The 26172-nt window shown below is 40.5% G+C and overlaps 1 protein-coding gene across 2 annotated transcripts; it reads left to right on the top strand.

The window, feature by feature from the left end:
• Positions 1-484: 484 nt before the first annotated feature.
• Positions 485-25683, top strand: LOC120056051 (zinc finger protein 79-like). 2 transcript variants are annotated; one of them, XM_039004196.1, is made up of 7 exons: positions 485-838; positions 937-1058; positions 1218-1332; positions 1547-2602; positions 10609-10779; positions 14682-14691; positions 25011-25683. In XM_039004196.1, the coding sequence occupies exons 1-7, from the start codon at positions 634-636 to the stop codon at positions 25336-25338; spliced, it is 2007 nt and encodes a 668-aa protein (XP_038860124.1). In that variant the 5' UTR covers positions 485-633; the 3' UTR covers positions 25339-25683. The 2 variants fall into 2 exon arrangements, with proteins under 2 accessions (XP_038860124.1, XP_038860125.1); XM_039004197.1 differs by lacking the exons at positions 485-838; positions 937-1058; positions 1218-1332; ... (1 more) ...; positions 10609-10779; positions 14682-14691 and adding exons at positions 13256-13662; positions 23619-23740; positions 23883-23997 and having other exon boundaries at positions 24212-25683.
• The last annotated feature ends 489 nt before the right edge of the window (positions 25684-26172 follow it).

The following is a 26172-nucleotide window of genomic DNA, read 5'->3' as shown; positions in this document are numbered from 1 at the left end:
AAAATTCTTCAAGCTCTGTCAAATTGGTTGTTGTTCATTGCTAGACAACTATTTTCAAGTCTTGCCATAGACTTTCAAGCAGATTTAAGTCACAACTGTAGGAACATTCCTGAACATTTAACAGTTACAGTTTTGACTTAAATCTGCTTGAAAGTCTATGGCAAGACTTGAAAATAGTTGTCTGGCAATGTATTGATAGCCTTTTTATGCATTAATAACCATGTGAGCCACTGCATTGCACTCTCCCCTACATGTAGCCATACCTATTGGCAAAAAAACACGACGTTTTACAATCTGAATTCTTTATTCAGAAAGTTAAACGTGTTCTTTTTTTTTGTCAATAGAGATGGCTACCCTACATGGTATATGCACACTATAATCGACCCTGGTATTTGTCTTGCCAGTGCTAATTCTAACAATTTGAAGGGCTGTTGCAGTCTCATATTTACGGTAATAAATACTTACGTCAAGAGTTTAACGGAAGTGCTATTGAAATTGCGCACTCATCTCCACTTCACTACATTGTTGTTATTTAGCAATATCTACGGATTGTTTATTGCACATTAGCTTACTTAAATAGTATACTATTTACTTAACACAGAGAATACACATCTGTAATTTGGGCTGGACAAGATGGCCAGCTGCAATTTTCAGGCGCAGTTTGTATCCATTATGGAGGTATTGGCTAAAGCAGCTGTAACAGAAATAAACAAACGTGTAGATGATAGCTGTGCTGTTATACGTTTGGAAATGACCCAAAGCCAGCGAGATATTGATGTACTGAAAAGGAAGTGTCAAATGATGGAGAGCGAGCTGAAGAAAACGCGCAGACGAAAAGGTAGTTGTTGTGTTATTATTCATGGTAAATTGATTGAATATGCAAAACCCAAATGTGTGAATAGCCCTAATATTTGACTGAATATAATTATTTTCCAGGTTTTTACCCCGTGGCATCAGAGAGACCTTCATATCCAGTCAAGATTGTTTCAAACAAGCAGAGGAGTACCTCACAGTGGAGAGACAGCGAGATGTCTGTTGAAGGGGACTCTCAACCCCTGGTGTGATAAATCACCGTTTACAATTACAGAGACCTGACATCTTGGATCAATTCTGATATTGGATTATCAGGAGAATTTACTGCTTTTGTGTGATTCATGAGTATGAAAAGGGTTAGACATGGCGTGTGTCCAGAGTAATAACCTCAGTCCATGTTACAGCCTACAGATGTGGAGCAGAGAGTGGAGACTGAACCCATACTGATCAAAGATGAGGAGACAGCAGAGGACGTGTGGAAGACTGACCCTCAGGAAGAGCTCAGGATCACTGGAGAGGGTGGGTACGACCATAAGGGGTACTGCTCTGTCTGTCTATGGAAGACTGTGTGTGTGGTGGTGTGCACTTTTACAAATTGATACATTGGGGTTAGGTGTTTTATGTTCTGGCATATGTAGCGCACGGACACACAGTCAGTTCTAAAGCAGTCATGTTATGCAACTGTTAAGGGTCTTTTGTAACGTTTATTTTATGTTGATTCCAAAATCTTTAGAGTCTGGTTCCAAGCCTGGGAAACCACCATCCTTTGAGCAACGGCACTGTGATGAAGACTTCATCACACAACCCAACATATCTCCAGAAGACTCAGTGGAAAATTACCCCAATTCTGTTCATCCAGAGGAACCAGGCACACCTTGGCTATCATCTACAGAGGTGTTCAGCACAGAGCAGCAACAGCCAGACGAGGACGAGGACTCACTAGACCTAGTGATGGTGAAGGATGAGAAAGAGGAGGAGTTAGATCAGACCACGGCCCTGGCAGGACCTGACCAGTTTGTCATGGATGAGACTGATGGGCAGCTGTGGACCTCTGTGGATCCAGGCAGAGACACTGACCCTGATGGCCACCCAGATTTCTCCTTTCATTCCACAGAAGAGTACTCTCAGAATATCTCAATTTTCCCATCTCATAGTGGGCTGCCATCCGTTTCTACTATGACAGATGAAGTGGGGCCATCACTTCACACTTCTATATGGAAACCACATGCTAACATGTTCAGTGCAGCAGCACACATGAAAAGACATATCAGGACAATGGCTGATGAGACTAGACAACAGATGCCAGAGGGACAGAGCAGTGAGATGCTGAACTCAAGTAATGAAGGAAATAGTTTAGCTCTACAGCCAAGACTGCATCAATACAGGGCTTCAGAAGCAACAGTGAGATTGAGTGAGTGCATGACAGGGTCAAACATGGCCACCACCTCCACCTTCTCTGGATACAGCCTGAGTCACAGTAGTTTTAACATGGTGAAGAGAATGAGGACTCAGTGGAGATCAGGCGGCACCACCGAGAGGCGTTTCAGCTGCACCTTCTGTGGGAAGAGCTTCCAGCGTCTCTGCCAGCTCAAAGTACACCTCCGGAGTCACACCGGAGAGAAACCATACACCTGTGAACAGTGTGGCAGGAGTTTCACCAAACAGTGCAACCTGATCAGACATGCTCTGGTCCACACCGGGGAGAAGCCTTACGAGTGCACACAGTGTGGGAAATGCTTCACCCAGCGCTCCAAAATGAAGTCACATCAAAGAACTCACATAGGGGAGGGTCCAGTCTCTCAATACGTGGTACCCGCATACCCTGGGGATCCACACACAAGTTTAATGTTGTCTCAGAACAGATGGAATAAATAGTTCATAATTGCATAGTTTTTCTTTAACAATTACTTAAACTGCATACTGTGTACTAATCTTATTACATAGTATTTAGAACGTACGTTGTCAATTGAATGCCGTAAGCAAGAAATACTAGGCTCCTCCTGAAGGCCTCATCTAATGTGCAATTGCATTGATTCCCGACATTCATTCATTTTGGTACAGCGTGTCTCATCAGTTATACCTTTTTCTATCCTTTAATAAATACCATACCACATTTTCAGACGGGTTTCTTTAGGTTGTGTTCATGAGAATGGAAATGACAATATTTGTTCATATATAAACCATTTGTTTTTATGAATGGTTGAAGTGTTTCTGTATTTTACGTTTCACCACAGTGTGTCGTGCATTATGCATCTCTAGCCTTTTATGCTTGATAACCATGTGAGCCATAGCATTGCACTGCACTCTCCCCTTCATGTAGCCATATGTTTTGGCTAAAAACACAAGACTTTTTACAATCTGAAGAATTTATTCAGATAGTAAAGCGTCTTATTTTTTAGTCAATAGATATGGCTACTCTACACTGTAAATTCAGACTAGAATATAATCTGGTACAGTATTTGCCTTTCCAGTGCTAATTCTAAGAATTTTCAACTGCTGTTGCAGTCTCATATTTACGGTAATAAATACTTGCATCATGAGTTGAACAGAAGTGTGTTTGCAATTGCTCATTTATCTCCCACTTCACTACATTGTTGTCATTTAGCAACATCTACGAACTGTTTATTGCTCATTAGCTTGGGAATTGTAGACTTTTTACTTCAAATAAAGAATTAAAATCTATATTTTGGGCTGTACAAGATGGTGGGCTGCAATTTTCAGGTGCAGTTATTATCCATTATGGACGTGTTAGCTAAAGCAGCTGTAGCAGAAATAAACAATCGTGTAGATGATAGCTGTGCTAATCGTGTAGATGATAGCTGTGCTGTTATACGTTTGGAAATGTCCCAAAGCCAGCGAGATATTGATGTACTGAAAAGGAAGTGTCAAATGATGGAGAGCGAGCTGAAGAAAACGCACAGACGAAAAGGTAGTTGATGTGTTATTATTCATTATAATATTGATTGAATATGCAAAACCCAAATGTGTGAATAGCCCTAATATTTGACTGAATATAATTATTTTCCAGGTTTTTACCCCGTGGCATCAGAGAGACCTTCATATCCAGTAAAGATTGTTTTGAACAAGCAGAGGAGTAGCTCACAGTGCAGACAGCGAGATGTCTGTTGAAGAGGTCTCTCAACCCCATGTGTGATACATCACCTTTTACAACAAAAAAATATTTAACCTTTATTTAACCAGGTAGGCTAGTTGAGAACAAGTTTTCATTTACAACTGCGACCTGGCCAGGATAAAGCAAAGCAGTTTGACACATACAACAACACAGAGTTACACATGGAATAAACAAAAATACAGTCAATAATTCAGTAGAAAAAGTCTATATACAGTGTGTGCAAATGAGGTAGGATAAGGGAGGTAAAGCAATAAATAGGCCAGGGTGGCGAAGTAATTACAATTATTGCAATTAAACACTGGAATGGTAGATGTGCAGAAGATGAATGTGCAAGTAGAGATACTGGGGTGCAAAGGAGCAAAATAAATAAATACAGTATGGGGATGAGTTAGTTGGATGGGCTATCTGCAGATGGGCTATGTACAGGTGCAGTGATCTGTGAGCTGCTCTGACAGCTGGTGCTTAAAGCTAGTGAGGAAGATATGAGTCTCCAGCTTCAGTGATTTTTGCAGTTCGTTCCAGTCATTGGCAGCAGAGAACTGGAAGGAAAGGCGGCCAAAGTAAGAATTGGTTTGGGGGTGACCAGTGAGATATACCTGCTGGAGCGCGTGCTACGAGTGGGTGCTGCTATGGTGACCAGTGAGCTGAGATAAGGCGGGGCTTTACCTAGCAGAGATTTGTAGATGACCTGGAGCTTTTGGCGGGTTTGGCGACGAGTATGAAGTGAAGGCCAACCAACGAGAGCGTACAGGTCGCAGTGGTGGGTAGTATATGGGGCTTTGGTGACAAAACGGATGGCACTGTGATAGACTGCATCCAATTTGTTGAGTAGACTGTTGGAGGCTATTTTGTAAATGACATCGCCAAAGTCGAGTTTTGGTAGGATGGTCAGTTTTACGAGGGTTTGTTTGGCAGCATGAGTGAAGGATGCTTTGTTGCAAAATAGGAAGCCCATTCTAGATATAATTTTGGATTGGAGATGCTAAATGTGAGTCTGGAAGGAGAGTTTACAGTCTAACCAGACACCTAGGTATTTGTAGTTGTCCACATATTCTAAGTCAGAACCGTCCAGAGTAGTGATGCTGGATGGGCGGGCAGGTGTAGGCAGCGATCGGTTGAAGAGCATGCATTTAGTTTTACTTGCATTTACAGAGACCTGAGCTCTTGGATCAATTCTGTTATTGGAATATCAGTAGAATTTACCGCTTTTGTGTGATTCATGAGTATGAAAGCATCAGATATATGTTCATATACAAAGCCCTTCTGTTCTGGGTAAACTCCCTATTTACCTAGCCTGCTCTCCTTACCAGATATTACCTCTGTAGCCTGCAGTTACTGAGTTAAGAAAGACTGCCTTCTCCTATTGTGCACCAGAAGCATGACATTTTCTACAAATTATGCTTCAACTAGATGTACTAAACTAGTGCCCTCAGTGAGTTTAAAACTCTGGTACCAAACTCTGTTCAGGAGGAGTGTAAATGTTTCCTGGAGGCTGATGTTGTATTGTGGTGCTTTGAATGTTGAATGTTTTAAATGTTTTATTGATTGCTGCTACTTTCTTGGCCAGGTCTCGCTTGCAAAAGAGACTGTCCTCTGTCTCAATGGGCTTTTCCTGGCAAAATAAAGGTAAATAAAAAATCTAGATATTTTTTAAATGGTCTGTGTCCAGAATAATAACTTTAGTCCCCTGTTATAGTCTACAGATGTGGAGCAGAGAGTAGAGACTGAAGCTTCTCTGATCAAAGATGAGACAGCAGAGGACGTGTGGAAGACTGACCCTCAGGAAGAGCTCAGAATCACTGGAGAGGGTGGGTGCGTCCATAAGGGATACTGCTCTTTCAAATCAAAATGTATTGGTGGCGTACACAGATTTGCAGACATTATCATGAGTGCAGGAAAATGCTTAATTTTTCTAGTACCAACATTGCATTAATACCTACCAACAAAAATACAATTAAAAAATAATACACAAGTAATCTTGATATTTTTTTTTTTTTAATTTCATAAAGAAAGAAATTAAGATTTATCAGAATGAGCAAAGTCAGAGACCAAAATATAAATACCTATACATATAATGTATATATATACAGTTGAAGTCGGACGTTTACATACACCATAGACAAATACATTTAAACTCAGTTTTTCACAATTGCTGACATTTAATCCTAGTAAAAATTCCCTGATATAGGTCAGTTAGGATCACCACTTTATTTTAAGAATGTGAAATGTCAGAATAATAGTAGAGAGAATTATTTAATTTCAGATGTAATTTATTTTGTCACATTCCCAGTGGGTCAGAAGTGTACATACACTAAATTAGTATTTCATAGCATTGCCTTTAAATTGTTTAACTTGGGTCAAACGTTTCGGGTAGCCTTCCACAAGCTTCCCACAATAAGTTGGGTGAATTTTGGCCCATTCCTCCTGACAGAGCTGGTGTAACTGAGTCAGGTTTGTAGGCCTCCTTGCTCGCACATGCTTTTTCAGTTCTGCCCACACATTTTCTATGAGATTGAGGTCAGGGCTTTGTGATGGCCACTCCAATACTTTGACTTTGCTGTCCTTAAGCCATTTTGCCACAACTTTGGAAGTATGCTTGGGGTCATTGTCCATTTGGAAGACCCATTTGCGACCAAGCTTTAACTTCCTGACTGATGTCTTGAGATGTTGCTTCAATATATCCACATCATTTTCCTACCACATGATGCCATCTATTTTGTGAAGTGCACCAGTCTCTCCTGCAGCAAAGCACCCCCACAACATGATGCTGTCACCCCCGTGCTTCACAGTTGGGATGGTGTTCTTTGGCTTGCAAGCATTTTTCCTCCAAACCTAACGATGGTCATTATGGCCAAACAGTTCCATTTTTGTTTCATCAGACCAGAGGATATTTCTCCAAAAAGTACGATCTTTGTCCCCATGTGCAGTTGCAAACGTAGTCTGGCTTTTTTATGGCGGTTTTGGAGCAGTGGCTTCTTCCTTGCTGAGAGGCCTTTCAGGTAATGTCGATATAGGACTCGTTTTACTGTGGATATAGATACTTTTGTACCTGTTTCCTCCAGCATCTTCACAAGGTCCTTTGCTATTGTTCTGGGATTGATTTGCACTTTTTTGCACCAAAGTATGTTCATCTCTAGGAGACACAACGCGTCTCCTTCCTGAGCGGTATGACAGCTGCATGGTCCCATGGTGTTTATACTTGCGTACTATTGTTTGTACAGATGAACGTGGTACCTTCAGGCATTTGGAAATTGCTCCCAAGGATGAACTAGACTTGTGGAGGTCTACAATTTTTTTCTGAGGTCTTGGCTGATTTCTTTAGATTTTCCCATGATGTCAAGCAAAGAGGTTGACAACAGGTACTCCTCCAATTGACTCAAATTATGTCAATTAGCCTATCAGAAGCTTCTAAAGCCATGACATCATTTTCTGGAATTTTCCAAGCTGTTTATTAAAGGCACAGTCAACTTAGTGTATGTAAACTTCTGATCCACTGGAATTGTGATGCAGTGAATTATAAGTTAAATAATTGTCTGTTAACAATTGTTGGAAAAATTACTTGTGTCATGCACAAAGTATATGTCCTAACCGACTTGCCAAAACTATAGTTTATTAACAAGACATTTGTGGAGTTGTTGAAAAACGAGTTTTAATGACTCCAACCTAAGTGTATGTAAACTTCCGACTTAAACTGCATATAAAGTACCAGTCAAAAGTTTAGACACACCTACTCATTCCAGGGTTTTTCTTAATTTTTACTGTTTTCTACATTGTAGAACAATAGTGAAGACATCAAAACTATGAAATAACACATATGGAATCATGTAGTAACCAAAAAAGTGTTTAACAAATCAAAATATTTTTAGATTTGAGATTCTTCAAAGTAGCCAACATTTGCCTTGTTGACAGCTTTGCACACTCTTGGCATTCTCTCAATCAGCTTCACCTGGAATGCTTTTCCAACAGTCTTGAAGGAGTTCCCACATATGCTGAGCACTTGTTGGCTGCTTTTCCTTCACTCTGCGGTCCAATTCATCCAAAACCATCTCAATTGGGTTGAGGTTAGGTGATTGTGGAGGCCAGGTCATCTGATGCAGCACTCCATCACTCTCCTTCTTGGTCAAATAACCTTTACTCAGCATGGAGGTGTGTTGGGTCATTGTCCTGTTGGAAAACAAATGATAGTCTCACTAAGCGCAAGCCAGATGGGATGGCGTATCGCTGCAGAATGCTGTGGTTGCCATGCTGGTTAAGTGTGCCTTGAATTCTAAATAAATCACTGACAGTGTCACAAGCAAAGCACCATCACACCTCCTCCCCCATGCTTCACAGTGGGAGAAACACATGCGCAGATCATCCGTTCACCTACTCTGCGTCTCACAAAGACACAGCGGTTGGAACCAAAAATCTCAAATTTGGACTCATCAGACCAAAGGACAGATTTCCACCAGTCTAATGTCCATTGCTCATGTTTTACATTTACATTTTACATTTAAGTCACTTAGCAGACGCTCTTATCCAGAGCGACTTACAAATTGGAAAGTTCATACATATTCATCCTGGTCCCCCCGTGGGAATTGAACCCTGGTCCCCCCTGGTCCCCCCGTTTCTTGGCCCAAGCAAGTCTCTTCGTATTGGGTTCCTTTAGTAGTGGTTTCTTTGCAGCAATTCCACCATGAAGACCAGATTCTTGCAGTCTCCTCTGAACAGTTGTTGTTGAGATGTGTCACTTGAACTCTGTGAAGCATTTGTTTGGGCTGCAATTTCTGAGGCTGGTAACTCTAATGAAGTTATCCTTAATATCTGGGTCTTCCTTACCTGTGGTGGTCCTCCTGAGAGCCAGTTTCATCATAGCACGTCAACTGCACTTGAAGAAACTTTCAAAGTTCTTGAAATGTTCCGCATTGACTGACCTTGATGTCTTGAAGTAATGATGGACTTTAATTTCTCTTTGCTCATTTTAGCTGTTCTTGCCATAATATGGACTTGGAATTTTCCCAAAAAGATCTATCTTTTGTATACCACCCCTACCTTGTCACAACACAACTGATTACCTCAAACGCATTAAATGAACATTTAACATGGCACACCTGTTAATTGAAATGCATTCCAGATGACTACCTCATGAAGCTGGTTGAGAGAAGGCCTAGAGTGTGCCAAGCTGTCATCAAGGCAAAGGGTGGCTACTTTGAAGAGTCTCACATATAAAATATATTTTGATTTGTTTAACACTTTTTTGTTTACTACATGATTCCATATGTGTTATTTCATAGTTTTGATGTCTTCACTTTTATTCTACAATGTAGAAAATAGTACAAATAAAGAAAACCCTTGGAATTGTAACGGCGTTCCTCCTCCTCTTCATCCGAAGAGGAGGAGCAGGGATTGAACCAAAATGCAGCGTTTGACTTCGACATAATATTTATTTACAAAACGGAAAAACACGACAACACTTTAACAAACTACAAAACAATAAACGACGTAGACAGACCTGGACGACGAACTTACATGAAACACGAAGAACGCATGAACAGGAAAACTGACTACATAAAAGAACGAACGTACAAACAAACCGAGACAGTCCCGTGTGGCGCAACAAACACAGACACAGGAGACAACCACCCACAACCAACAGTGTGAAAACACCTACCTTAATATGACTCTCAATCAGAGGAAATGAAAACCACCTGCCTCTAATTGAGAGCCATATTAGGTCACCCTTTAAACCAACATAGAAACAGAAAACATAGACTGCCCACCCAAACTCACGTCCTGACCAACTAACACATACAAAAACTAACAGAAAACAGGTCAGGAACGTGACAGGAATGAGTATGTGTGTCCAAAACCAGTCATAAGTTTGGACAAATCTACTCATTCCAAGGATTTCTTTATTTTTACAATATATTCCCCGAATATTACCCCATTTCAGATCAGTCAGAGGAACCAGGCACACCCCGGCTCGCATCTACAGAGGTGTTCAGCACCGACCAGCCGAGGACAAGGACCCACTAGAGCTAGTGATGGTGAAGGATGAGAAAGAGGAGGAGCTGGATCAGACCACGGTCCCGGCAGGACCTCACCAGTTTGTCATGGATGAGAATGATGGGCAGCTATGGGCCTCTGTGGGTCCAGGCAGAGACACTGACCCTGATGGTCACCCAGATTTCTCCTTTCATTCCACAGAAGAGTACTCTCAGAATATCTCAATGTTCCCATCTCATAGTGGGCTGCCATCCATTCCTACTATGACAGATGATGTATGCTACATGCTAACATGTTCAGTGCAGCAAAACACATGAAAAGACATGTCAGAACATTGGCTGATGAGACTAGACAACAGATGCCAGAGGGACAGAGCAGTGAGAGGCTAAACTCAAATAATGAAGGAAATAGTTTAGCTCTACAGCCAAGGCAGCATCAATACAGGGCATCAGAAGCAACAGTGAGATTGAGTGAGTGCATGACAGGGTCAAACATGGCCACCACCTCCCCCTTCTCTGGATACAGCCTGAGTCGCAGTAGTTTTAACATGGTGAAGAGAAAGAGGACTCAGTGGAGATCAGGCGGCACCACCGAGAGGCGTTTCAGCTGCACCTTCTGTGGGAAGAGCTTCCAGCGTCTCTGCCAGCTCAAAGTACACCTCCGGAGTCACACCGGAGAGAAACCGTACACCTGTGAACAGTGTGGCAGGAGTTTTACCAAGCAGTGCAACCTGATCAGACATGCTGTGGTCCACAGCGGGGAGAAGCCCTACGAGTGCACACAGTGTGGGAAATGCTTCACCCAGCGCTCTAACATGACATCACATCAAAGAACTCACATAGGAGAGAGTGCAGTGTCTCCATACGTGGCACCTGCATACCCTGGGGATCCATACACAAGTTTAATGTAGTCTCAGAACAGATGGAACAAATAAGAACACAATTGCAATTCCTATGTGAAAATATAGTAAAGATATTTTTGAACATTTTGACAAGATTTTTCTCCTCATTGATTTGTGGAATGGTTTTCATATTTGACTGTTAACAGATCCTTATTTACAGCTGCTAACATTGGGTATTTTTACAACAAAATCGTAAAAAAACATATAATATTCAATCAAATGTATTTAAGGAAAGAGTCAATCTGTGTGATTTAGATGAATAATATGTAGGATCCATTTAGTCTGTATTGTCTAGGTAGTGTCTGACTATCTGGGATGTCACGTCTTGCCACAAGGGACAGTCTCACATCAGGTCAGGTTAATAACTCAATTCCACTTGATTTTCAGAGTTCGATTTCCAAGTTATTCTGCTGCCCCAAAATGTTAAGTTACTGTATGTCTTCTCAAAACTAGACAAAAAAATATTTGTTTCAGTGTAATAGGCAATACATGTTTATACAACTTTAGATTTTAAATCTGGAAACGACACTTATTTAAGCTGACACCACTGGTACTGTATAAAACTGGTCATCTGAATCAAGGTTCATTAGATGCTGTAGATTGCTAAATAGATGAGAGAAATTGATTGGTAGTTTGAAGGATTTACTGTTTCATTGATTTGCCAGAGGCGGAGATAATTGGGGAAAGAGAAAGAGAGACAGAAAGTCAACAGGGGAAGTTTAGTGGTTTCTTACGTCAATGCTTGCTGCTGCTTGGTTGTGCTGGTGCAGAGTGAAGGTAGGAATAGTTTAACTCTTTTTCTTACTCTTTCTCATTCTTGTTTATACCTCAAACTCACTCTGAAACTTGAGAGGAGTAACAGTAACAGTGTGTTAGGGGTGGAATGGTAGGGGTCAGGGGGATGGAGAGGTGGTGGGGTCAGGCTCAGAAGGTTCATGATCTACGACAGGCCTGCAGTCAGAACGACGTACAATTCAATTGACGTCCGCTTTCATGAGAAGGCCAAAGTAGCCACGAGATGCAGGGAGGAGAGGTCCTCTTATCAGTCACAGATAACAGCCAGAGCCATGGTTTGGAGTGTCAGGGTGACCATCAGCTTAATCATACACATTTTGATACATATTGTGAACCATCTGTAAACAAGTTGTTATATGAATAATTTATTAACTGCAATGTAATTCTGTGTCCTGTCTCCAGAGTTGGTGGTGTGTGGAGATTCCAAGGGAAACGTGGTTCCAAGCAGCCACCAAACATCAACTCCTGGAGCAGCAAGAAACCTGTAAGATCTCTCCCTTTTCCTCTGATGAAACTGAAGATTGATTTTCCCTAGGCACACAGTGACAGGATCAGTGTACTGCGACTCAACAACAGCACGATGATCTCAGCGTCCCATGACAAAACTGTGGACAGAAACACCAAGAAACAGGTTCATGTCATTTTAACTCTTCAGTTTCCACACACTCAAATAATTTCATCAAGAATGGATGAAAAGTCAGACCAATGCACTTTTTGTTTATATATGCTTACACTCCATCTCTCTCTAACTCTGTTCAGGTGTTTGTGTGTGCGGGTCCTGTTCTGGTCTTGGAGGTGAACCCACACTGCTCCAGTGAACTGGTGTGTGGCGATGCACTGGGCCAGCTCTACTTCCTCTCCTGGAGAGAATAACCACCCAGTGTACACACAGTCATTGTATACACGCACTGCTCCATATACATCCAATCATAATTAACTAACTCTCACACGGACATGTCAGTGCTACTGTAATCGTATGCATATTCTCTCAGGTAGCCCCATCAATGCTATCTTCTACACACTATCTAATATGCATACTCTTTATATCTAATACCTCTACTTATATATGTACGTGCCTTAAAAACCCTAAGTGAAGAACCTCAATGTAAATCAGCTATAATGCATATTATTTGAAGTTTACATGAAACTAGATTATTGTCCTTGATCCCCAGCTGTGTCAAACAAGTTATATCCCTTTAGTAAATACTATACCACATTTTCAGAATGGTTTCATTAGGTTGTGTGGATGACAATGGAGATGGCAATATTTTAAATGTTTAACAATTTCCTGACACCTGTGTTCAATCCTTTATAAAGGCATTATTAGACTCATAAGGAACCATAACTTTTAATAATGGTTGAATAATGTGTTTTTGTATTTTATCACAGTGTGTTGTGCATTATACATTTATATAGTGCATTATAAATGCATATAACCTGTTATGCAGTTCTAACCATGTGAGCCACTGGACTTTAACGTATCATTTTTTTAGTCGATCGATATGGCTGTCCTATACACTTTGGTATTTCACTTGCCAGTGCTAAACTCTGCCCATTTTGAAGGGCTTTTGCGGTCTCATATTTACGGTAATAAATACCTACGTCACAAGTTGAACGGAAGTGCGATTGCGCACGTATCTCCCTTTTGAACATTGTTGGAATTGATCAACGTCTATTGCTTCAATCGATCTCTTAACAAATGCCTAATTGAGCAAATAACATTTACCATAGTGTGAGAAATTGAAATTAACGGATTGTTTATTGCACATTGGCTCGAGATTTGTAGACTATTTACTTAATCACAGAGAATACTAGCTGAACAAGATGGCCAGCTGCAATTTCCAGGCGCAGTTGGTCTCCCTAATGGACGTTTTAGCTAAAGCAGCTGTAGCAGAAATAAACCAACGTGTAGATGATAGCTGTGCTGTTATACGTTTGGAAATTACCCAAAGCCAGCGAGATATTGATTTACTGAAAAGGAAGTGCCAAGTGATGGAGAGCGAGCTGAAGAAAACACAACGAGCCAGGAGAAAAGGTAGTTGATGACGTCTTATTCATGGTAATTTGATTGCTAGTCCATTCAATAGACCAGGGATGGGCAGCTAGCGGGGTCTCAATTTACTGTTGAGAGTTAGAATAGTAGAATACATAGTAGAATACACAAAGTAGAATACACAAGGTGAAATTGAGTTGTGCATCAGCAGTTCTCTTATGTCAGTCACTCAATCAGCCCATGTCAGCTAACATTTTTTTTAGACTAGTAAATTAGTCTAGCTAGCAACTTACAAAAGAAGATTGCAGTTTTGAAACTGCAGTAAAAGTGCAGTAACTGCTGTCAACTGTGGTATTTTGTGTGCAGTAATTGCAGAATAACTGCAGTTGAACTGCAAAATTACTGCAGTAAAAGAAAAGGTGCTATTTTGGTCGCAGTATTTGCAGCATACTGCAGTTATACCGCATTCTAACTACAGTTATACTGCAGTTATACTGCACTCTGACTGCAATCTTTTTTCGTAAGGGGCTGTCTAAACTTGTCGTAATCATGGTTGAATTACCGATGGGATCTGCATTGATTTTGTAAGTCACTCTCGCTCAGATATCATATTAAAAACTGCAAACATTTATCTCCACCCCATGGCAAAAAAAAAAGTTGTAATTTTTTTTATTTAACCAGGTAGGCTATTTACAAATGCGACCTGGCCAAGATAAAGCAAAGCAGTGCGACACAAACAACAACACAGAGTTACACATGGAATAAACAAATATACAGTCAATAATACAATAGAAAAAGTCTATATACAGTGTGTGCAAATGAGGTAGGATAAGGGAGGTAAGGCAATAAATAGGCCATAGTGGCAAAATAATTACAATATAGCAATTAAACATGAGTGATAGATGTGCAGAAGATGAGTGTGCAAGTAGAGATACTGGGGTGCAAAGGAGCAAAATAAATAACAGTTTGGGGTTGAGGTAGTTGGATGGGTTATTTACAGATGGGCTATGTACAGGTGCAATGATCTGTGAGCTGCTCTGACAGCTGGTGCTTAAAGTGAGGGAGATATGAGTCTCCAGCTTCAGTGATTTTTGCAGTTCGTTCCAGTCATTGGCAGCAGAGAACTGGAAGGAAAGGCGGCCAAAGTAGGAATTGGCTTTGGGGTTGACCAGTGAAATATACCTGCTGGAGCGCGTGCTACGAGTGGGTGCTGCTATGGTGACCAGTGAGCTGAGATAAGGCGGGGCTTTACCTAGCAAAGACTTATAGATGACCTGGAGCCAGTGGGTTTGGCGACAAATATGAAGCGAGGGCCAGCCAACGAGAGCGTACAGGTCGCAGTGGTGGGTAGTACATGGGACTTTGGTGACAAAACGGATGGCACTGTGATAGACTGCATCCAATTTGCTGAGTAGAGTGTTGGAGGCTATTTTGTAAATGACATCGCTGAAGTCGAGGATCGGTAGGATGGTCAGTTTTACAAGGGTATGTTTGGCAGCATGAGTGAAGGATGTTTTGTTGCGAAATAGGAAGCCGATTCCAGATATAATTTTGGATTGGAGGTGCTTAATGTGAGTCTGGAAGGAGAGTTTACAGTCTAACCAGACACCTAGGTATTTGTAGTTGTCCACATATTCTAAGTCAGAACAATCCAGAGTAGTGATGCTGGATGGGCGGGCAGGTGTAGGCAGCGATCGGTTGAAGAGCATGCATTTAGTTTTACTTGCATTTAAGAGCAGTTGGAGGCCACGGAAGGAGAGTTGTGTGGCATTGAAGCTCGTCTGGAGGTTAGTTAACACAGTGTCCAAAGAAGGGCCCTGAAGTATACAGAATAGAGGTCGACCGATTATGATTTTTCAATACCGATACCGATTATTGGAGGACAAAAAAAGCCGATGCCGATTTATTTAAAAACAAAATATATATATGTATCATACACACACACACATTTTTGTAATAATGACAATTGCAACAATACTGAATGAACAATGAACACTTTTATTTTAACTTAATATTATACATAAATACACACACACGCACACAGCTCTGAAGTGACAATGATACTGAAGAGTCTGCTTAGGAGACAAATACTCTCAACTGTTTGAATAAAAGTAGAGTTTAAGTTACCTGTGATGAATGTTGAAAACAAAAACTTTAATTTCTATATGCAGGAAATCCTATTTTAATAATGGGCATGGTAAGAATTGACAACCAAAGTGCAAGTCATAATTCCCATGACACCTTCTAGCAAAATCTGAAAAGCGGTTCCTTCATTTATTCCATAGGATATTTTTAGATTCACTTAAAATAAGGTCTGTGTTTCATGTAGGCTTACATCACCGTGCCAATTTTATAACTGTGTAGATATCCATAGGACAAGGTAACTCTGATCAATATTGGCTAAATATAAGCGAAGATACATTTTTTTGTAGAGTGGATTTATGAAAATATGTTGACAAACGTTACCTTATCCTAGTGAGATTTACACGGGTATCAAAACGTCGAGGGGGTTTAAGCCTGCACGAAACACAGACCTTATTTGAAGTAGATCAAGACATTCTCTATGGAAGACATGAACGGTATAATAACGAAGGAACCCCTTTCAAATTCAGCCGCAAGTTATTACAGGAATTATAACTCGTCGACTATTTCTCTCTAAACCATATACCTTTGACTAATCCGGAAACTATCACCTCGAAAACAAAACGTTTATTCCGTTCCGTATTTTATCTAACGGGTGGCTTCCATGAGTCAAAATATTCCTGTTACATTGCACAACCTTCAATGTTGTCATAATTACGTAGATTTCTGGCAAATTAGTTCGCAAAGAGCCAGGCGGCCCAAACTGTTGCATATACCCTGACTCTGCGTGCAATGAACGCAAGAGAAATGACACAATTTCACCTGGTTAATATTGCCTTCTAACCTGGATTTCTTTTAGCTAAATATGGAGGTTTAAAAATATATACTTGTGTATTGATTTTAAGAAAGGCATTGATGTTTATGGTTAAGTACACATTGGAGCAATGACAGTCATTGATTGATTGTTTTTTATAAGATAAGTTTAATGCTAGCTAGCAACTTACCTTAGCTTACTGCATTCGCTAACAGGCAGGCTCCTCGTGGAGTGCAATGTAATCAGGTGTTAGAGCATTGGACTAGTTAACTGTAAGGTTGCAAGATTGGATCCCCCGAGCTGACAAGGTTAAAAATCTGTCGTTCTGCCCCTGAACGAGGCAGAACGTTCCTAGGCCGTCATTGAAAATAAGAATGTTCTTAACTGACTTGCCTAGTTAAATAAAGATTAAATAAAGAATTTAAATTTAAAATATATATATTTTTTAAAAATCGGCAAATCGGCGCCCAAAAATACCGATTTCCGATTGTTATGAAAACTTGAAACCGGTCCCGATTAATCGGCCATTCCGATTAATCGGTCGACCTCTAATACAGAATGGTGTCGTCTGCATAGAGGTGGATCAGGGAATCACCAGCAGCAAGAGGGACATAATTGATTTGTACAGAGAAGAGAGTCGGCCTGAGAATTGACCCCTGTGGCACTCCCATAGAGACTGCCAGCGGTCCGGACAACAGGCCCTCCGATTTGACACACTGAACTCTGTCTGAGAAGTAGTTGGTGAACCAGGCGAGGCAGTCATTTGAGAAACCAAGGCTGTTGAGTCTGCCGATAAGAATGTGGTGATTGACAGAGTCGAAAGCCTTGGCCAGGTTGATGAATACAGCTGCACAGTATTGTCTCTTATCGATGGCGGTTATGATATCGTTTAGGACCTTGAGTGTGGCTGAGGTGCACCCATGACCAGCTCTGAAACCAGATTGCATAGCGGAGAAGTTACGGTGGGATTTGAAATGGTCGGTGATCTGTTTGTTAACTTGGCTTTCGAAGACCTTAGAAAGGCAGGATAGGATAGATATAGGTCTGTAGCAGTTTGGGTCTAGAGTGTCTCCCCCTTTGAAGAGGGGGATGACCGCGGCAGCTTTTCAATCTTTGGGGATCTCGGACGATACGAAAGAGAGGTTGAACAGGCTAGTAAAAGGGGTTGCAGCAATTTCGGCGGATAGTTTTAGAAAGAGAGGGTCCAGATTGTCTAGCCCGGCTGATTTGTAGGGGTCCAGATTTTGCAGCTCTTTCAGAACATCAGCTATCTGGATTTGGGTGAAGGAGAAATGGTGGAGGCTTGGGCAAGTTGCTGTGGGGGGTGCAGGGCTGTTGCCCGGGTTAGGGGTAGCCAGGTGGAAAGCATGGCCAGCCGTAGAAAAATGCTTATTGAAATTCTCAATTATCGTGGATTTATCGGTGGTGACAGGGTTTCCTAGCCTCAGTGCAGTGGGCAGCTGGGAGGAGGTGCTCTTATTCTCCATGGACTTTACAGTGTCCCAGAACTTTTTGGAGTTTGTGCTACAGGATGCAAATTTCAGTTTGAAGAAGCTAGCCTTTGCTTTCCTAACTGCCTGTGTATATTGGTTCCTAACTTCCCTGAAAAGTTGCATATCGCGGGGGCTATTCGATGCTAATGCAGTACGCCACAGGATGTTTTTGTGCTGGTCAAGGGCAGTCAGGTCTGGAGTGAACCAAGGGCTATATCTGTTCCTGGTTAAAAAAAAATGAAAGGGGCATGCTTATTTAAGATGGTGAGGAAAGCACTTTCAAAGAATAACCAGGCATCCTCTACTGACGGAATGAGGTAGAGGATGCTAACTGCATGTGTGGATGTGGATACGCAGACCCACCAGCCACTGCAGCCCCTCATGATGAGTTCAGATTTTTTGTATCCCCCACCCCATCAAAGTTGCCCATCCCTGCAATAGATGGAAATGTTAAATAATGTAGTCTATTCACGAAGCTGTCTGCCGCCTGAGGTGCATTTATGTAGCGAGATACCTGCCAAAAGGTTGAACGTACGTATCATTAAGATCGTAATAAAATCAATATGTAAATTGTTAGGATCGTAAGAAAAGCCATGCCTGAAACATAAACATGAAATTTCATCTGTGAACTTACAAACACCATGATAAGATTATGGACTAACATTTTAGGCTTGAACAAATGTTGTGATGCAAAATGCATAGCACTCAGAATTAAAAGTATTTTACCAGGTATTGTTCATCCTGATCAGACAGGTTTTTTACATGGACGATACATTGGAGATAATATACGACAACTACTAGAAATAATAGAACATCATGAAACATATAAGAAGCCAGGAATGGTATTTATAGGGGATTTTGAAAAGGCATTTGATAAAGTAAGACTGGATTTGATTTATAAATGCCTGAATTTTTTCAATTTCTGTAATTCTCTTATAAAATGGGTAAAAATAATGTATAGCAGCCCCAGGTGTAAAATAGTAAATAACGGCTCCTTCTCAGAGAGTTTTGAATTGTCAAGAGGGGTTAAACAAGGGTGTCCTCTGTCACCATATCTATTCGTTTTGGCCATCGAAATGCTAGCTATTAAAATCAGGTCTAATAACAACATTAGAGGATTAGAAATCCAAGGCTTAAAAACAAAGGTGTCCATGTATGCCGATGACTCAAGTTTTATGTTAAGTCCGCAAGCTAAATCCCTGCAATGTCTCATTAAAGATCTAGATAACGTTTCTGTACTCTCAGGACTAAAAACTAATGGATCCTTAAAAAAATACAACTTTTACATTACCCTGCAGCTTACCTATAAAAAAGGCTGATGGTGAAGTAGACATACTCGGTATTCATATCACAAAAGATATAAATAAGCTCTCCACAATGAATTTCAATAGAAAACTTGTAAAAATAGACAAGATCCTGCAACCATGGAGAGGTAAATATCTGTCTATTTATGGTAAATTGGCCTGATTAACTCCTTAGTCATATCTCAGTTTACTCACTTACTTATGGAGCTGCCTACTCCAGATGATTCGTTTTTCAAATCATATGAGCAAAAAACATTTCGCTTTATCTGGGACGCTAAACCAGACAATATATATAATATAACGAACCTATCTATATAATGAATATGAATTGGGTGGGTTGAGTTTATTAAATATAAAAGCACTAAACCTCTCTCTAAAAGCTTCACTCATTCAAAAGTTTTATTTGAACCCTAAATTGTTCTCAAGTAGATTAATAAGAAAAGCTCATCCATTGTTTAAAAATGGCCTTTTTGCCTTTGTGCAGATTGCCATGTCTCATTTTCGATTAATTGAAAATGATACTATTTTCAAAGTATCTGTCTTTTTCAAACAAGTATTGCAGAGCTGACAACAATTTCAATTTCATCCCCCTGAAAAGATAGAACAAATATTACAACAAATATTATGGCTGAACTCAAATGTGCTGGTTGATAAAATACCTGTATTTATGGGAAAGATGTTTGAAAAGGGGATTTTGTTCTTAAATGATATTGTAAATTGTAATGGTAGAGTTATGTCCTTCATGGAGTTATCAGAATTGTACGGGAATGTCTGCTCAATCCAAGAGTACAACCAATTGATTAAAGCATTGCCCCAAAAATGGAGGAGGCGGGTGGCAGCGGGATGAGGTAGGGAACTGGTCTGTCTGCCCAATATAAAGGATCAAAACTGGCGGAGGAATAAAAATAGCATAAATAGGAAAGTATACCAGTTTCTTTTGAGGACCAGGATGTTGACAACTGTGCCATACAGATTGCAAAATAGTTTTTGATGTGCTGATTCCATGGTACAGGGTGTATGAGTTGATATATAAAACAACGCAAGATTCAAGACTTCGTGCTTTTCAGCTAAAATTATTATATAGAATTCTTGCCACCAACAAAATGTTGAATATTTGGGGCATAAAATCATCAAAGCTCTGCAGATTTTGTTGTGAGGATACAGAATCAATAGACCATTTATTTTGGTATTGCCCTCAGGTAGCCTGTTTCTGGTCTCAGGTTCAGGAATGGCTGAAAATGCATAGCATTGATCTAAAATTGACCCTAGAAATAGTACTGTTAGGAGATCTGGAGAGACCTGGCCAGTCAATTACTAATATACTAATACTCTTAGTAAAAGTATTTATCTTCAACACGCAATCTGTAGATTCTATTCGATTAGATAGATTGAAATTGTACTTTAAACATCATAGCATAGTTGAAAGATATGTGTTGCGTCGAAACACGAAGTGGGTGGCCAGCAGAGATAGATGGGATGGGCTGAGGGAAGCTGAGGGTTGGTATGTGGAATTGGAGACAAGTGGGAGTGGAGTTTCTGTGAGAGAGAGAATGATGGTCAAAAGATAAAGGGGAAAAAAATAAAACATAATAAAAGTACATTTGAATGACACTAAGTGGCAGTGTTTTTACAACTAATGCCGGTTTGCCTGAGGCTGATGCCGTGCAGGTGTTTGTACACATGCATATGCACACACTCTCATTCAAATAAACACATACAAGAACACACACATACATGTAATAGTGCCAGACATGCACACAAACATATACAGTAGGCATTGCTGTTATGATTTCAGTTGTCCTTGATGTCCTTTGTTTGAAATTTATTATTTTGTTTTATTTTTTTTGCATTGTTGTTTGCTGTTTTCTTCTGTCTTTTCCTTTTTTCTCTTTAGTTCATTATCTTGGTTGTTGGTGAATTGGGAGGTTCTTGGGGGTGTGGAATGGAATTAATTGTATTTTTTATTTTTTTTCGGGGGGGGACTGTGGGAGGGGCTTGAATGGTTGAGGTACAGCTATTGGGGAACTGTGGGGGGGATCTTGGAGGGTTCGGGTTTCACAAGATTGTGATCATGAAAAAGGAAACTATGACATATATTTTATATCACTATCATTCACACGCACCCTCACACATATGGATGGCTCTGTTGCGGAAAGACTGATACATGTTTGATAGTGTCTAGATGCTGTATTGTTTGTCCTTCATGTTCTAATACTTTAATGTTACCCCTTCCTTGTGTTTTTTGTAATAAATAATAAAAAATAAAAATAAATCTTCTGTTGCAATTCTGATGTACAATAATACATTTCAGAGTTTTGGAAGTTTCATCTCACCAACAAAAAAACATACACCAAACTGCTTGTGAGGAGTGCTACGTGAACAAGCAAAACACAGTATTAAAAAAAAAAAAACTGTTAAAAGTCTCCATTCTCTTTTACTCCTCAGTTGAGTTTACTTCACATTTAGTTAGCTAATGTAATGGATTTGTTTGCCAGCGCAAGTTTAGATAGAACTAGCTGTATCATGACGTTTCAGTTTGCTAGGTGTAGCTCTATAGCATGGGTATACCTCTGGCTGACGTTGACATCTACATGCATGCATCACCATACCATTCTCTGGGTTCTGTCTGCAATCATAACCAGTTGTATCTACCAGGAATAATGAATCATAAACAGTTGTATCTACCAGGAATAATGAATCATAAACAGTTGTATCTACCAGGAATAATGAATCATAACCAGTAGTATATACCAGGAATAATGAATCATAACCAGTTGTATCTACCAGGAATAATGAATCATAACCAGTAGTATAAACCAGGAATAATGAATCATAACCAGTAGTATATACCAGGAATAATGAATCATAACCAGTAGTATATACCAGGAATAATGAATCATAACCGGTAGTATATACCAGGAATAATGAATCATAACCAGTTGTATTTACCAGGAATAATGAATCATAACCAGTTGTATCTACCAGGAATAATGAATCATAACCAGTTGTATCTACCAGGAATAATGACTCATAACCAGTAGTATATACCAGGAATAATGAATCATAACCAGTAGTATATACCAGGAATAATGAATCATAACCAGTAGTATATACCAGGAATAATGAATCATAACCGGTAGTATATACCAGGAATAATGAATCATAACCAGTTGTATTTACCAGGAATAATGAATCATAACCAGTTGTATCTACCAGGAATAATGAATCATAACCAGTAGTATATACCAGGAATAATGAATCATAACCATTAGTATATTCCAGGAATAATGAATCATAACCATTAGTATATACCAATCAAACAGCAATCAAATATACCAATTCTAAAACAAGCTCTAGACTTTTATTTTGGAAATGAAACCGGAAGCTGCAAAGCAACTCTAACGTCTAGGCTAGAGTTGCTTGATTGACTAGCTAACTTCGACTAGCTACGTTGGGTTCATGTCCTTTGCAGATGCCACATTACTGACAAAGTTTGTACGTATAAAAAATATCTGTAACCGAGTAAAGGGAGACTTGACGTATGAATTGAACGTGTAAATGTTAATTCATAGTCGTAACATAGCGTTTGTGCATTTCTAGTTTAACGTTTACGTTTCGTGTTTCACGCATTACTTTTCTTACGATCCTAACGATACGTACGTTCAACCTTTGGCAGCTATCTTGCTCCATAGGCGTTCCCCGACGCTCCCCAAATGTTCTTTCAAAAAGCAAATACGCCTCGCACGCGATACCATTTTTATTTATAAACATTTGGAACTTGACTTTAATATAAGTGAGAAATCATTTTTCAAATACAAAAGATAAATTACTGTACGCAGTTTAGGAAAGTTGGACCCGGCTGTATATTGAGAAAAAACAGAAATGTGGAATGGAATAGTCCAATGGATATGCAAGCGCAAGGTGAGGATGTGTTGTAGCTGAGGCGGTGTGTGAAAACAATCGGGTGCAACTTTGCTAAACTGCGCATAGTAAGTGTATCTTTCGTATTTGATAGATTCTTTCTCGCTTATAAAAGTTCAGTTCTGAAGGTTTCCAAAACCGTATGGCAAGTGAGGCATATTTGCGTAGACAGTGTGTTGGGATTAAGCAGCGCATCGGAATTGTAGTTCATATGGAGCCAGCTGTGGTCCGTCGCATCAGCTGAGAACCCAAAAGGGGGACTGCCTGTAAACTGGCTATGCCCCCTTGGGTTCTTGAGAGCTATTTGATTGCACCATGGAACAACTGAATAAAAAAAAAAGTGTGATTATCCCTAATATTTCATTGAATACAATTATTTTCCAGGTTTTTACCCCATGGCATCAGAGAGATCTTCATATCCAGTCAAGATTGTTTTGAACAGGCAGAGGAGTAGCTCACAGTGCAGAGACGAAGAGCTGGCTGTTGAAGAGGACTCTCAACCCCAGGTGTGATACATCACATTTTACAACTAAGATCAATTCTGATATTGGATTATCAGGAGATTTAATCGCTTTTGTGTGATTCATGAGTATGAAAATGGTTAGATATGGTGTGTGTCCAGAGTAATAACCTCAATCCCTGTTACAGCCTTCAGATGTGGAGCAGAGAGTGGAGACTGAACCCATACTGATCAAAGATGAGGAGACAGCAGAGGACGTGTGGAAGACTGACCCTCAGGAAGAGCTCAGGATCAGTGGAGAGGGTGGGTGCAACCATAAGGGGTACGGCTCAGTCTGTCTATGGAAGACTGTGTGTGGGTGTGGTGGTATGCACGTTCCAAATTGCTGCATTGGTGTTGGGTGTTTTATGTTCTGGCATATGTAGCGCACGGACACACAGTCAGTTCTAAAGCTGTCATGTTTTGCTGTTAAGGGTCTTTTGTAATCTTTATTTTATGTTGATCCCCAAATCTTTAGAGTCTGGTTCCAAACCTGGGAAACCACCATCCTTTGAGCAACGGCACTGTGATGAAGACTTCATCACACAACCCAATATATCTCCAGAAGACTCAGTGGAACATTACCCCAATTCTGATCGTCCAGAGGAACCAGGAACACCCCGGCTCGCATCTACAGAGGTATTCAGCACAGAGCAGCACCGGCCAGATGAGGACTCACTAGACCTAGTGATGGTGAAAGAGGAGGAGTTAGATCAAACCACGGCCTTGGCAGGACCTGACCAGTTTGTCATGGATGAGACTGATGGGCAGCTGTGGACCTCTGTGGGTCCAGGCAGAGACACTGACCCTGATGGTCACCCAGATTTCTCCTTTCATTCCACAGAAGAGTACTCTCAGAATATCTCAATTTTCCCATCTCATAGTGGGCTGTCATCTGTTCCTACTATGACAGATGAAGTGGGGCCATCGCTTCACTCTTCTTTATGGAAACCACATGCTAACATGTTCAGTGCAGCAAAACACATTAAAGGACATGTCAGGACATTGGCTGATGAGACTAGACAACAGATGCCAGAGGGACAGAGCAGTGAAAGGCTGAACTCAAATAATGATGGAAATAGTTTAGCTCTACAGTCAAGGCAGCATCAATACAGGGCTTCAGAAGCAACAGTGAGATTGAGTGAGTGCATGACAGGGTCAAACATGGCCACCACCTCCACCTTCTCTGGATACAGCCTGAGTCACAGTAGTTTTAACATGGTGAAGAGAATGAGGACTCAGTGGAGGTCAGGCGGAACCACCGAGAGGCGTTTCAGCTGCACCTTCTGTGGGAAGAGCTTCCAGCGTTTCAGCGAGCTCAAAGTACACCTCCGGAGTCACACCGGAGAGAAACCGTACACTTGCGAACAGTGTGGCAGGAGTTTCACCCAGCAGTGCAACTTGATCAGACATGCTCTGGTCCACACCGGGGAGAAGCCCTACGAGTGCACACAGTGTGGGAAATGCTTCACCCAGCGCTCCAAAATGAAGTCACATCAAAGAACTCACATAGGGGAGAGTCCAGTGTCTCAATGTGCGGTACCCACATACCCTGCGGATCCACAAACAAGTTTAATGATGTCTCAGAACAGATGGAACAAATAGTTAATAATTACATAATTTTTCTGTAACACTTTCTATGTGAAAATGTGGTACAGAAAGTATTTTGAGACATGTTGATAAGCTTTTTCTTTCAATTGATTTGTGAAATGGTTTTCATGCTTGACTGTTGTCTGCTCCTCGTTTTCATTTTAACAACTTATTTACAACTGGTAACAATGTGTATTTCTACCACAAAATCATAAAACCATATTATATTCAATCAAACTGATTTAATGAAAGAGTCAATCTGCGCTTTTAGATCAATAATACAGTGCCTTTGGAAAGTATTCAGACCCCTTGACTTTTTCCACATTTTGTTAGGTTACAGCCTTTTTCTAAAATGTATTAAATATAATTTTTTTCTCAGCAATCTACACAAAATACCCCATAATGACAAAGTGAAAACAGATTTTTAGATTTTGCAAAGTAAAATAAAAAATAAAAACAGATACCTTATTTACAAAAGTATTCAGACCTTTTTCTATGATACTCAAATTGAGCTCAAGTACATCCTGTTTCCATTGACCATCCTTGAGATGTTTCTACCACTTCATTGGAGTTCACCTGTGGTAAATTCAATTGATTGGACATGATTTGGAAAGGCACACACCTGTCTATATGTCCACAGTGGACAGTGCATGCCAGTGCAAAAACCAAGCCATGAGGTTGAAGGAATTGTCTGTAGAGCTCCGAGACAGGATTGTGTCGAGGCAGAGATCTGGGGAACGGTACCAAAACATTTCTAAAGCATTGAAGGTCCCCAAGAACACACTGGCCTCCATCATTCTTAAATGGAAGAAGTTTGGAACCACCAAGACTCTTCCTAGAGCTTGCCGC

This window comes from Salvelinus namaycush, chromosome 11, assembly GCF_016432855.1.
Source record: "Salvelinus namaycush isolate Seneca chromosome 11, SaNama_1.0, whole genome shotgun sequence".
NCBI classification, from domain to species: Eukaryota; Metazoa; Chordata; class Actinopteri; order Salmoniformes; family Salmonidae; genus Salvelinus; species Salvelinus namaycush.
Note: the sequence above shows the minus strand (reverse complement) of the source record. Positions and strands in the feature narration are given on the sequence as shown.